Source organism: Copadichromis virginalis, linkage group LG23, assembly GCF_057382275.1.
Source record: "Copadichromis virginalis isolate Kocher_CV1m ecotype Utaka linkage group LG23, C_Virginalis_male_GT1.1, whole genome shotgun sequence".
NCBI lineage: Eukaryota > Metazoa > Chordata > Actinopteri > Cichliformes > Cichlidae > Copadichromis > Copadichromis virginalis.
Genome location: NC_140639.1, coordinates 51,492,703 through 51,506,935, shown reverse-complemented (window position 1 = coordinate 51,506,935; position 14,233 = coordinate 51,492,703). Strand labels below are relative to the sequence as shown.

Here is a 14,233-nt window from a genome sequence, read left to right as displayed (position 1 = left end):
GAGAGCTCTGTGTGTACATGTGTGTGTGTCCCCGTAGGTGTGTTGTGTGTGTGTGAATTTCTGATTTTAAATGTGCTGCTTGTGTGTTTCCTTGTAGTGCATGCACTGCACACTGTGTCACAGTGGTTGTGTGTGCATCACTGTACATGCTGTGCTACCAGAGAGTGTGTGTGGGTGCAGGGTGAGGGTTGACGGTCAGAATATGTTTTCTTGCAGAACAGAGCGTTCCCTTCACCCAACACCCACAATGCATTGGGGGAATTTGGGATTTGTGTGCAGACAGTGACAGTCCAATCAAATCTCACCATGTCAGCATTCCTGTCATACTAGCCAGAGCAGAGTTGAAGAAGGGCTAAAAACTGGAAATATACTGGATGTGTGGCAGATGAGACTAAAGTCTAATCATTAGTCTTTTTATCCATATCAGGGTTGCGAGAGCGGGCTCGAGACTATCCCAGTTATCAGAGGGTGAGAGGCGGGGTAAACCCTGCACAGAATACCAGTCTGTTGCAGAGCTAACGCAGAGACAGACAACACTCTCCTTAACACCTGTGGGCAATTTAGAATCACCAATGAACATAACCCTACTAACTGCATGTCTTTGAACTATGGGAGGAAGCTGGAGTACCTGGAAAGAACCCACATTGGTTTTACTTTCTCACTAATCCTTCATGGTTGTACGAGTTTTTCCTTGCCTAACTTAATTAAACTGTGTTAATGGTATAACCAATTTAATGATTAATTCTGATGACAAACATGTTTGAACGTACAGCTTTCATCACTGCAATGTGAACCCCTCAAAACCAAACACAAAAATAAAATGTTTTTATATGTAAAAGCCAGATGAGGTCCAAACACCAATCAGCAAAGAAGACACTAAATTGCTGGTTAGTAAATGAATATGTGTTTAAGGCTGTTTGTTTTATCCAATGAGGAGGTCTAAGCACTCCTTGCTGCGCTGTGCAGCATGCACTATGTTGTTTAGCTTGTGTCTGGGAGTTTTGTCCTCGGGATCAACCGGTTTTAGTCTGAGGTTATGGCTGGGTCTGAAGTGCACTGATGTTATGCTTGCAGATAAATCTCCTGAGTTTCTCAGATAAACAACAAAGTTGTTACTAGGGCTGCTCAATTAATCGAATTTTAATCTCGATTACGATCTGGGCTTTCAGCGATCATTAAAAATGACTGAGCCGATTATTAGCCCCTCCCTCGTGCTTTACTCTCGCGCTGCTCCGTGTGGCAAATCGAGCGCACCTCTCTGCAGAAGCTCAGCAGAAGTTATTTGGAGAGGAGAGTGACTGCTGTTGGTTGAAAAGAGAGGTAAAAAAACTTCAGTGGTTGGAAGCATTATGGGTTCAGTCAGACGTGGATCAAGTGGACACAGTGTGTAAACTTTGCTACGGTGTCGTAGCTGCACCACAGAGCAACACTGCAAAGTTCACTAAACACAGATGTTTACATTTTTCATTGATTTTTTATATTGCAAACATTTGCACTGTTATCAGTATTTGCACTATTTTATATTATTTTTTAAAGTCATTATTCAACACATTGTTATTGTTAAATAAATATCGTCAAATAATCGAGATCTCAATGTCAGTGAGAATAATCGTGATCATCATTTTTGCCATAATCGAGCCGCCCTAGCTGTTAGATCTCTTTCTCCCTTGTTGGTGTCCAGGCCCAGCTGGGAAAACCACGTGTTTTAAGAGCTTTCTTTAATGTGTGTGTTCGTGTCTTTGGCTTAGAGGGAATGTTTTGTGCCCAGTGTTGCAGCGTCCAAATGACCAGGTTTGTGTTGTGGGAGTCAAAGAGTAGGTACTGGTGTGTGTGGGCTTTCAGTAACGTTCAGTGTTGAGGTTTCCATTCAGCAAGCTATTATCATTTTTTCTCTTCCCTGGTGAGCTTTACATTTCTAACCACTGAGTTGATGTGAACAGTGAAGGTTTCTACTTCTTGGGTTTAGATTTTGACCATTGTATCACATCCATACTCTTGTCTGTAGCAACTCTCGTATTTTAAGATATGTGGCGGTGAGGCAAAGGTCTAACAGTGTACAAATCTGATCATTTGCTGGCACTCTCCACTACCTCCTTTGTAGGGATACAAGTGAAAAGGGAGACCACATTAAAGGACATTATGGTTTAATCTGGTTTGGCACCAGCAGCAGCAGCAGACCTATCTTCAGCCTCCAAACCTGTGTGTGCTATGAGACCAGTTAGGTTTTCTAAATAGTATTGTAAATAGTTTTGTCCTTTTTCAAATAGCAAAGGGCTGAGCTGCCTATTTATTTCTGTACATTTATCTTGTGTAATAAGTCAGGGAGTTATGGGGTAGTGCTTGGATTGGCTTGTTTTGTTTGTAATTTTGCCCTGGAGCTTAAGCGTTGAGTTTTGATAGTATTGGTGCAGCAATAAATCTCACATTTATCTGTGACTTGGCCATTGGGTTTCTGGTTTTGGGGACCAGGGCGAGGACACCCTTTTTTATTCCTTATGTTGCACCTAGACCGAGGCATAACATGTCCCTGCTTGGATTTCCTTTACACAGACGTCCTCATCACTAAATGAATGATTCTAAACTGGCCACAGGTGTGGATGTGAGTGTATTGGTCCTCATGACTTAGCCCTGACAAGGTTAATCTTCAGGGCCTTATGCTGATTTCTGGAATGTGTATATGTCCATATCTGTACATAGATACAGAGCTAGCTATATCAGAAAGATGAGGTGCACCTGTGTATGGCCCACCTTCCACTGTTCCAGCAAGTTCCTTGCTGCCTCAGACTGCTCCTGCAATCTCTCCTTGTTCGTGGCATCTAGTAAAACATTGCAGGTCGTCTCAGCCTCCGTGAGCCAGTTGAGGAACTTTTCCAAATCAAAGTAGAACTGCTGCAGCAACTTTAGAGCAGCTTCCAAAGCTGCCTCCCTGTCCGAAACACTGAAAATGTGCAGACAGATGACAAGAAACAAAGGTGGTAAATAAAAGTTATTTCCTCAAAAAAGTTAAAGAAGCAACAGATTTGTTTTGCACACATCGGTAAACACGATGGCTCAAAGTTTAATACGAATTCTGATAAAACGTCGCATGTTTGATATATGTACAGTGAGGTTGAGTTAACGATTCAATAAAAAAATTGACAAAAAAGTCTCATAAAACATATACAAAGTACTTAAATATATTTAAACTTTATCTCCTTGTCACTTCACCCCAAGTCCAGCACCCTGAGACTGTATGCTAAGGGGAAGGAAGGGAGCCAGGGACCAGTGAGACTCAGCACCACAGTCCAGGATGAGGCAGTGAACATCCATGAATACATGAGGAAGATGGCCTCAACCGACCGCGTGCTCAGTGAATACCTCAGGCAGCAGAAACCCAAGAAAGAGGAGGAACCATCATGGAAGGACCAGCAGATAGAGGAGGGGGCTGATATCCAGAAATCCTACCAGTGGCTGGACAAAGCTGGACTGAAAGACAGCACAGAGGCACTAATCATGGCAGCACAAGAACAAGCTCTGAGCACAAGATCCATAGAGGCTGGGGTCTATCACACCAGGCAAGACCCCAGGTGCAGGCTGTGTAAAGATGCCCCAGAGACAATCCAGCACATAACAGCAGGGTGCAAGATGCTAGCAGGCAAGGCATACATGGAACGCCATAACCAAGTGGCCGGCATAGTGTACAGGAACATCTGTGCCGAGTATAACCTGGAAGTCCCGAGGTCAAAATGGGAGATGCCCCCAAGGGTGGTGGAGAATGACCGAGCTAAGATCCTGTGGGACTTCCAGATACAGACGGACAAAATGGTGGTGGCTAACCAACCGGACATAGTGGTGGTAGACAAACAGAAGAAGACGGCCGTAGTGATCGATGTAGCGGTTCCGAATGACAGTAATATCAGGAAGAAGGAACACGAGAAGCTGGAGAAATACCAAGGGCTCAGAGAAGAGCTCGAGAGGATATGGAGGGTGAAGGTAACGGTGGTCCCCGTGGTAATCGGAGCACTCGGTGCGGTGACTCCCAAGCTAGGCGAGTGGCTCCAGCAGATCCCGGGAACAACATCGGAGATCTCTGTCCAGAAGAGCGCAGTCCTGGGAACAGCTAAGATACTGCAGGACCCTCAAGCTCCCAGGCCTCTGGTAGAGGACCCGAGTCTGGGCGAGAGGGGAAACTGTTTCTTTTTGTAAAACAAAACGTGTTCATTTATGTCATTTTAAGAATATTTAAATAGTTTCAACAGGGTAAATAACAAAATCCTGCACTCTGCATGTGTTATTACTGAACTGCAAATTTAAAGTACATTTAAAAAGAATAACAGAATAAATATATAGAAAATACAATACGATTCCCTTAGCAGATAGAGAATAAATAAGAAAGATAAGTAAATACTGACCAGAGAGTGAGTGGTTTTCCTTTTTAGGATCAATTCTATTCCAAATGTAATGTAGCAGAAGTCAGTAAACAAGCCTAAAGATTTGATAGACGTAATATCCAGACTTCCATGATGGCTAAATAGCTTTAAAAGCTTTCTTGTTAGATAATGCAAATGCTCTTTTTATCATGCTCGTCTGTTATGTGGAAAACTAAACGTGTGCCTTTTGTGCCAGGAAATCACATCACGATTACTTCCTGACTAAACACGTTTTGCAAAAAGGTGAAATAGTCATTGTGGTGTTTTGACGGGGTAGTTGCACTAAAGTGCACTTATTATTTCCATGGAAACCAAGGCTGAAAGCGTAAGAATAGCATCGTTTAGAGACATCCATTAAGTCAAACACCAACATAGCTGCCTAAATGTTTATTTTTAATAAAAATAAAATAAATGCAGAATAAAATTTAAATAATGCTTACCGCTTGTTGATGTATATGCAGGCAGTGTCCATGTTGTTGTTGATCTGGGTGACTTTGTGAGTGTCATCGTTGCCATATAGCGTCAGTAGTTTGTTGGCCAGTGTATTGGTTTCTTTGACTTGTATCTGGGATTGCTGCAGCTCCTTCATTAAGAGCTGGGTAAGCAGGGAGAAAACAAAGGCCAAATCATCAACACGATTACCTGGTTCCACCTGATTAGTACTCTAAGCGATCATCGTAACGGGCAGAACTCTGTCTAAATAAATAAATACATCTGGGTAAATTCCCAGATGATTAAACATGCAACTGTTTTGCTGGTAAGACCTGAAATGAGTAAAGAAAATCAACAGCCTATGTATGCAAGATAATTCATAATTTGATTGGGGGGTTATATTGGTTGGATCTGATTAATGGGGGGCTCTTGTAAGCAGACTATATGTCTGTATAAATACAGTGAAATTCAGAATGCAGATCCCACCTTCAGTTCAGCGTTTTGTTTTTTCAGCGCATCAACTGTATAAGTGATCTCCTGCCATGAATCCAGTCTCTCATTGGCCTGTTTGACGACATGATCCACCCCCTTCTTGGCATCCAGCCAGTTGGTAGAGTCTTGCAGCATGTTTTGTAGCTGCTTCATCCTATCAGACAGTTTGGTCTGACAGTCTTCCCAGTAAGCCTGGAGTCGATCAACTATGAAGAAAGAGAGAAAACACTGCTTAACAAGTTCTTTAGAATAAAATCACACAACTAGTAGAGGTGTCAGACAGTTTGAAAATAATACATGGACTGAGTCTGGAAACCTAAATCCATCCCTCCCTCCATCACTGGGGATTTTGTATGACATACATACACACTGGACAAAGACTCACATATATAATGTAATCACATATACTCGTATACACTATACATACCTACACTGGAGTGTTTGTATTGGAATCACTGCATTTAACCTACATATTCAATTCACAGGACACATATATTTAGGTCAAATATTACCTACAAGCATATTAATGAAGTCTGTGCCACTTGTTATATAAGCACCTGCTGATCCATACTGGTTACAATATAATAATTAGGCTCAACAAGTAATCTTTGATTGTGTTATAGCCAAAGGTGACAAGTCCAAACATTGGGCTAATTCAACTGCACTGCTGAGTATGCACTTGGGAGTCTCTTTACCCATTTTTGCTGCCCAAAAGTTGTGAACAATCCTTCTTTAACAAATATAGTAATCAAATCCATCCATCCATCCATGCATCCACCCATCCATCCATGCATCCACCCACCCATCCATGCATCCACCCACCCATCCATCCATCCATCCATCCATGCATCCATCCATCCATCCATCCATCCATGCATCCACCCATCCATCCATCCATCCATCCATGCATCCATCCATCCATCCATCCATCCATCCATCCATCCATCCATCCATCCATGCATGCATCCATCCATCCATCCATCCATCCATCCATGCATCCATCCATCCATCCATCCATCCATCCATCCATGCATCCATCCATCCATCCATGTATCCATCCATCCATCCATCCATCCATCCATGCATCCACCCATCCATCCATGCATCCATCCATCCATCCATCCATCCATCCATGCATCCATCCATCCATCCATCCATCCATCCTTCTTCAGATAGAAAGAAGATGAGAATTTGAAGTTGAAAGAGAAAGCTGATAACTTTTGTACATTTGGCCTTTTGTGATAATTATACCTTTACTGGACAGTTACAGCTAGTACAACTAGCTCCCACACTCCCTGTTTGTCATGACTACACAACAAAGTCTCAGTTCTTGGCAGGAAGAGAACAGTAAACATTTGCATTTGATATCAAGGAACATATGATGCTTTGTAATCTCACAGGTAAAAACAAGACTTTTTTACACTATATATGACTGAATCTATTAAACTAAACTAAATTATGAGTAAAACACAAACAAAATCAGAATGTGCTATCAAAATGAACACTGTAGTAACTCCTCTCTTTGAGATGGTGATCTTTGCGAAAACAAGCAGTAAGAGAAGAAGAAGAGAACTGAGAACCTGCAGATTTGTAGAGGAGGAGTGTCCCCCAATATAAAATAGAAATATAGAGGAAAGGCTTTTGGCTTCAGGCTAATTTAATACAATTTGTGACTACAAAAGCATGCACACTTGGGCTGGGCAAAAACTGAAAAGTACTGTTGAAGGAGGTAGATCCGGCTCCAGTGATATCGGCTTCTGAACTGATTGATTGGTCATTATCATTTGATTATCATTTGATCTGTACCTGCAACTAGAGAAGGAAAATGCAAAAACTGAGTAGGAGCGGTTGCAGTGTGACGTGGAACTTGAAAGAGTGAGGGTCGGGCGATATGTAAACATTTTCCAATTGTCAATAGTCAGTCCAATCTATATAATATATTCACGCATGCGCAGACTTTTTGATGGGCGGGGCAACGTAATCATGCACGGACTGATTTGCGCGTGTTTAAACGCGGGCATCACGATTTTTTTTTAACGCTTTCAACCCATCAGGAGCGCAGAAGGAACAAAATTTGGACAAACTGGAGGGGGAGACAGTAAAGGCTGGAAGTGGCAGAGAAGCAGACAGGCAGAGATTTAGAAACTGGAAGAGGGGAGAGAAACAGACTAATGCTGAGTTTGCTTGGAACATTTTCCACCACTTTACATGTTGACGTGGTGCTGAGGAGGCAGGGACACATGATGATTTGTGTAACATGGTTATCTTGGAACAGTTTAATAGGAAGAAGGTGAAGACAGCTTCTGCAGCTTCTGTTATGGCAGATGAATATGTTTTGTCCAACTCCAGGCCTCGAGGGCCGGTGTCCTGCAGGGTTTAGATGTGTCCTCGATCCAACACAGCTGATTTAAATGGCTAATGATCAACATGTCTTGAAGTTCTCCAGAGGCCTGGTAATGAACTAATCATTTGATTCTGGTGTGTTGACCCAGGGTGCGATTTAAAACCTGCAGGACGCCGGCCATCGAGGCCTGGAGTTGGACACCCCTGATAAAGCCTAATATAGGCTCTAAATAAGCTTCACTTAGCCTCTGTGGGAGGCTAGGTGATGCTATGTTGCATGTGTATGTGTGAGACTTACTGCGTTCAGAAATAGCATTGCGGGTCTCTTGGCTGCTGGTTTTGTTCTTCAGGTTCTGGGCTGCTGTGATCTGTGTCTCCAGGAGGGGGCGGCGTTGATCAAGATCCTGTAGAGAAGCCTGAAAACAATCATTTTAGTTTCTCAGTTGTTTTAACTTACTTATTGAATTTTCCAAGCAATTAAGGAGGAAAACAAATCAAGAATAAAGGTCTGTAGCATGTCTAGCTTGTCAGTTTAACCACTGACTGTTTTAAACTATCTGTGAGTCCTCAGTATTTACACACTGAGCCATACTCTCACACGGCCCCGTGAATGTCGGCAGCTCGGTCAGGTTTTGCAGTGCTTTAAATAGAGTCAACAGTGAGGTCAGAGGTCCGGACCTTGAGTTGCCTGATCATGTCGTTGATGTCGTCGAGGTCAGCCACCACTACCCGCTTGTTCTGTACCATGTTATCCATCATGGTCAGCCAGTCAGTGAGCTCAGCCCAGGACTTGTTGAACTGAGCCAATGCTGCGTATTCAGGCTGGGAACTTCCTGTCAGACCTTCATCTGAGACACAGATACAGTTAAATGAACTTTTAGTGGAGGAAGTGCTCATATTCTAATTTCAAAATAAAACCACAGTAAAAGTCCTTCACTGAATTTGCTGAAATGAATCGCTCATTATGAACAGAGAGAACTCGATGGCCCACCACCAAACGCATCATTCATGCTTTAAATTCATAACCACACCGACCCGGTCCCCATTTTTCAAACAACCATTTCAAAAACCAACGGCAAGTTTATTCCACGTGGTCACGAGTTGGGTCATGACCTGGTTTCCAACCACCGTTTTTAATATTGTGACTGTAGCATTAGAGACAGCTCCCCAAATCAGCTGATATTCTATAACCATGTGCAGGAGCTGATCTTTCCATTTGTTTTTCCATTATTTAAATGATTCTAATTATTCAAATGGTATCACTCATAGCCCGAAGTGTAATCTGGGCAATGACTGATCAACAGAAAAAAGAAAGATAAAAACTAGAATCTCAATCCCAAAAACAAATGAATAATTAAAAGAAACTGAACCAGACTGAATCTAGTAAAATGAACTCTTACTGAACCTAATATCAGGACTTTCAGTTGTACTGGGAACATGAATTTGTGTCCTAAACTCAGTCCGAACTTAATCTTGTGTGCACATGCATGCGTGAAAGATTAAATGTGGTCTTACTGTCTTTTCTGGTTATAAGCTGAGCAGCCGTCCTCTCCTTGTGCTGCTGCAGCAGCTCCAAGATTACTGTCCAAGATTCCCTCAGCCTAATATATTTCATCTGAAAAAACATACAAACACACATGTGAGCAGTTTCCTTATTGTTGATAACAACTTCACAGGTAAGTGTCCAAGCATCAAATGCTGGAAGAAGTATGTATATTTTTTGAGTCGACGTTGTTTATATATATTTGTGTCTTGTTACATTTCTTCAAAAAGTAACTATTTATTCATAATATTTAAGGTAAAGGTAGAAGTGAGACAAGTCAGTGTTTTAATGATTTCATGTGACTGAATTTGCACGTGAGTCACCTGTATTTAATTTCCTCACCTTGCCAGGTTGCTCAAGAGGAGAGTCCTTGTATAACTGATCAGCTTTCTCCAACACACACTCCACCTCTGGCTGCTTGACTTGCACTTCGTTAATGAGCTGGAGAATCAGAGAGCTTAAACTGCAATAAGCCTTGTGGACAGATGAGTGTATTGCATGTAATATAATAAATAATATATTGGATGTAATATATGCAATGTATTATTTATTTCAGGCAGTTTGGGCTTGAATGTTTTACTAGTAAATGCCATGGTGCACTGATACCATGCATACATCTATATGCACACTGTTTTGCACCATACCCTGGCAGATGGTCCCTCAGGGCTGTGCTCCAGCTTGGCTCTGGTGCTGGATGCCCAGACTGACAGGTCATCCAGATGACTCTCACACTTCTCCATCTCCTTCAGCAGACCCTCGATCTCCAACTGACGTTCAGGAAGAGCCTTCGACACCTAAATGAAGATTGGCCATGAAGCCTACCACTCCCACCGTGTTGACCCATTTTTCAAGATATTTATTACTACGGGGGAGGTGAGGTGGTGATAATCTGGTCTGTAGTAAACACAGTATAAGAATGGTTTTCCATCGTCTTTCTGGTAAAGATTAAAGCTCACCTTCTTTGGTAAATCAAACTCTGTCTGGAGCAAATAAACTAAATCTAAGAGAATCTTTCACAGCTTTTGTACACAGTAGATGAAAGTGAAAATATTGCCACTTTGATAAAAAAAAAAAGAGGTTATAACACCAACAAACTTTCAAGCCGTCAAACCTAAACGTCGTAAGCTTAATGATGTGGTGCACTGCTTAGCTAGACGTAGGGAATACCCTTCTCTCAGAGCTTTTGTGTATTATTCAGTTGATGCCTTTCCTGGGCAGCGGCGTGCTGTCCGCTGTGTGTGTAGTGAAAGAAGCTGACCTGAGACCAGCGAGTGTTTATGATCCTGATGTCTTTCTGTTTATCAGCAGGAAATGTTATCTGCTTCAGTCTTGAGTTCAGATTCCCCATCACTACATTCTGGGCAGGAAGCTCCTCCACACATACCTGACACACACACACACAGAGACACACACACACACACACACACACACACACACACACACACACAGACACACAAGCACATTACTGCAGCAGCTCAATACAAGCAGAATCTTATGTAAGATTTCAGAAACACACACACACACACATACACGATCTTGCAATAATTAAAACGCTGCAATGTTTTTACTAATTACACACAGCAACACATTGGAGTAATCTACATTGTGACTCATCTAAACTCATTTACACGATGATGGCAGCTAAATTAATTTGCATAAATCCGTAAATATGCACACACATTCAGAAGCTCATAGTAACTGTGTGGCTGTGAACTGAATATACCTGAACTTTGCCCAGAGTGTCTCTTATGTGCTGTGGCTCTGCAGGCTGCAGAGGAATGGCCAGGACGCCCTCAGCTTTGTCCAGCCAGCCCAGCATCGAGCCAACATTCTCCTGCAGCTCTGCGGTCAAGGTGGATGCCTCTGCAGACCTGTAGGGTTAGAGAATCCAAGAAACAATAAAAGAAGTGTTTTCCTCTTAGGGGCGGCTGTGCCTCAGGAGGTAGAGCTGATCATCTACTACTCAGAAGGTTGGTAGTTTGATCCCCGGCTGTTCAAGTCTGCATGTCAAAGTATGCTTGGACAAGATACGAGCCCGGTTGAACAAAGGGGCAGTATGAACGTGTTATTCAAAGTGCTTTGAGTAGTTTAGAAAAGCACTTTATAAAAACAGTACATTTACTATATTGAAAGACCACATGGGCACAAAAATCAGTAACGCACGCACACACACGCACGCACGCACGCACGCACGCACGCACGCACACGCACACACACACACACGAGTGTATTCATATCCTTGTGTGGAAATCTCACTGACACAATGCTTTCCTTCGCTGCTTATCCTACCCATAATGCAATTGTAACGCTGACACTAAAACCACATTTTGAGTCTCAAAAATGCCTTCAAACTTTTGGGGGCTGTTGGTCCCTGTAAGTATAGTAAACGTGCACATTACCACCGTTACAGTGGGTTTAGGGAGCAGTGCCAAGGGAGGCTGACCAACACAGCTGATGCCCATATTCTAATCATGCTCCCTCTATTTTAGTAGCACCCAGGACCTGAAGAGGAAGAGGAGCACAAGCAGCTGAGCAAGAACGACACCAAAGGATGACTGTTTGAAAAAAAAAAAAAAAAAATCCAAAACACTAAGACTCAACCATGAGCCCATCGGTGTGTCAGTTTTCTAATTACATTTGTTTATACTGTTAGCTTTTTATTTGTTTCTGTGGAACTGATTCTACATGCTGCTAACAGGCTGCTTCTAATTCCATGAAACATCTGATGTTTAATGATGATAAAAGGACAAATCCACGTCCAGCTTTAACATCACGCTGGGTTCTTGGCTAGCTTAGGATTAGCATGCTGTCGGTGCAGGTGCTTGCAAAAATGCAAAGTTGTGTTAGCAGAATAATGCACAAAGTTTGCAATTTACAGTTGCACTCTTGTCTTTTTGTGCCATAAAAATAAAAGCAATGTCCACATCCACGCTGTAGATTGCACCATTATTTTCCTCCAAATACATTTTTAGTCCACATGACAAAAATCTGCTGATTACAGTACAATTGCAAAAAGCAACAAGCAGAATCAATCGACAGGCACACTAACAATTCCAACGAATTCAAATACTTGGAATTGGTTCTCTACAAGCACCGCTTCACAAATACCATCCCTAACAGGAACCATCATGGAAGGACAGGCCTCTCCATGGCACGCACCACCAGCTGACTAAAAACTCCTACAAGTGGTTAGAGAAGGCTGGACTGAAAGACAGCACAGAGACATTAATAATGGCAGGACAGGGACAAGCTCTGAGCACAAGATCAACAGAGGCAGGAGTCTACCAGGCAAGACCTGTGCAAATATGACCCTGAGGCAATCAGCACATAACAACATGTTAGCAGGCAGCGCATACTTGGAACACCAGGACCAAGTGCTTGAAATGCTTCTAAAATTCCCAAGATGTGGAACTCATGTTATGACAAGGCATGAGTTACTCTATCCATGTGGAAGCTACAGACACGTACACGTGCACATTTACCTCCTTTTTCGTTTGTTAAGCTGCTGGCAGACGTTGGCCCACCGAGTGTTCAGTAATTTGAGCTGTGATTGAAGCTGCAAAGCATCATCTGGTGTGCTCATCTGGCTTATGTCCACCCCTGCAGAGTTCACTCTGCCCAGCACCGCTTCCTGGAGGGGTATTTCCTCAGTCAAGTCCTGTGACACAGTAGATTATTACTGATTAATTATTTATTGATTTCAAGTGAAAATTATAGACAGAGATCCAGGTGGAATTTTAAGATTTCCCACAGTGTCGTTGACAGTATTCAACAACAAACGCTCAAATTTACCTTTAATTTACAGGTTATATTTGTGCAGTTACATTTTCTCGAAAAGGAAAAGTAGTGTATGCGTGTTTTACCCTTAGGTGCTGTCTGTGTGCTCCTGGGTCACTCTCGGCCAGTTTCAAAGTCTCCTCAGCATCGTTCAGCCACTCCTCAAGCTCCTTCTGATCCGAAACAAACTTCTGCCACTTGGAGTTACAATCCTGCCAACGCCTTGACACGCACACAGAAAAATGTTTATTTATAATTGTGCACAATGTTTGAAATATGCATGTAAGCACACACACATAATACCACGTGTGCACATAAAACACATACAAAAGCAAGCATGCGTGCAGAAACGCACACACGTGCAGGACTCGCAGTATACAGGGAACCACCCTTACTTAAGCCTGTCCTGGTAGAGCTTGTTCAGTTTGCCCCAGTTGATACTGAGCAGGTTGACAGACTCCTGGATTCTTTGGCCCTCCAGAGGTCGAGCACCAGACATCATCTCCTTCCTGTGAGCCAGTACTCCATCGACGGGACCTCGCAGCTTGTCAATGTTCCCCTTTACATCCTGCATGTGTGGAGGATAAGATTATGGTGGAAAAGTGACTGAGGAGAGTACACTCTCTGGTGTGAAAATATTTCAAATTGTTCTCTTAACACGATACATTTTAGAAGAAAACCCCAAAATAGAACAGAATATAATTTCCACATCCCAATTATGCACCATTCTATGTTACATAAAATCCCAAAAAGTACATCGAAGTTTGTGGTTTGTTGGGATTTAAATAAATATATTCTTAGTGCTTATTGTCTGATTATATCGTTTTATGTATGCCAGACCCACACGAGAACTATGTTAAGGGTGACAAGTTGCCCTGGCAACAGACTTTAGAAAGAGGAAGTGCAAAGCTGCAATATGTAAAATTAAAGATCCTTTTTTGAGTTAGACCACTCTGAGCCGTGTCTTTCTTTGCCGTTAACGAATACAAAGAACTGGATTTAATAGGTTGTAATGTGACAACCAGTTCAAAGGGTGTGGATACTTGTTCAAAGGACTACAGTAGCTCGAGTTGCTATTCATTATTACAACAGCTTCTTATGTTACAAGACGCACATTTTCCTGTTTGGTACGTAGTCATAGAAACTATGGTACACAGTAGGGATGCACCGATACCGATACTGGTATCGGGGCCGATACTGTAAAATATGTGTGTACTCATACTCGTAAAAGTTAACC

At 42.4% G+C, this 14,233-nt stretch overlaps 1 protein-coding gene across 2 annotated transcripts in view; it reads right to left on the bottom strand.

Moving 5' to 3' along the window:
• The window catches only part of dmd (dystrophin), a 289,532-nt gene that overhangs the window by 83,162 nt on the left and 192,137 nt on the right, over positions 1-14,233 (bottom strand). For both annotated transcript variants that reach the window (XM_085449001.1, XM_085449002.1), the window contains exons 47-59: positions 13,392-13,564; positions 13,083-13,218; positions 12,702-12,877; positions 10,943-11,090; positions 10,478-10,603; positions 9,864-10,013; positions 9,562-9,660; positions 9,192-9,291; positions 8,355-8,524; positions 7,975-8,092; positions 5,328-5,539; positions 4,850-5,004; positions 2,749-2,938 (exon numbers count right to left, since the gene is read on the bottom strand). In XM_085449001.1, the coding sequence (XP_085305127.1) occupies positions 2,749-2,938; positions 4,850-5,004; positions 5,328-5,539; positions 7,975-8,092; positions 8,355-8,524; positions 9,192-9,291; positions 9,562-9,660; positions 9,864-10,013; positions 10,478-10,603; positions 10,943-11,090; positions 12,702-12,877; positions 13,083-13,218; positions 13,392-13,564 (1,953 nt within the window). The remainder of the gene's footprint in view (positions 1-2,748; positions 2,939-4,849; positions 5,005-5,327; positions 5,540-7,974; positions 8,093-8,354; positions 8,525-9,191; positions 9,292-9,561; positions 9,661-9,863; positions 10,014-10,477; positions 10,604-10,942; positions 11,091-12,701; positions 12,878-13,082; positions 13,219-13,391; positions 13,565-14,233) is intronic.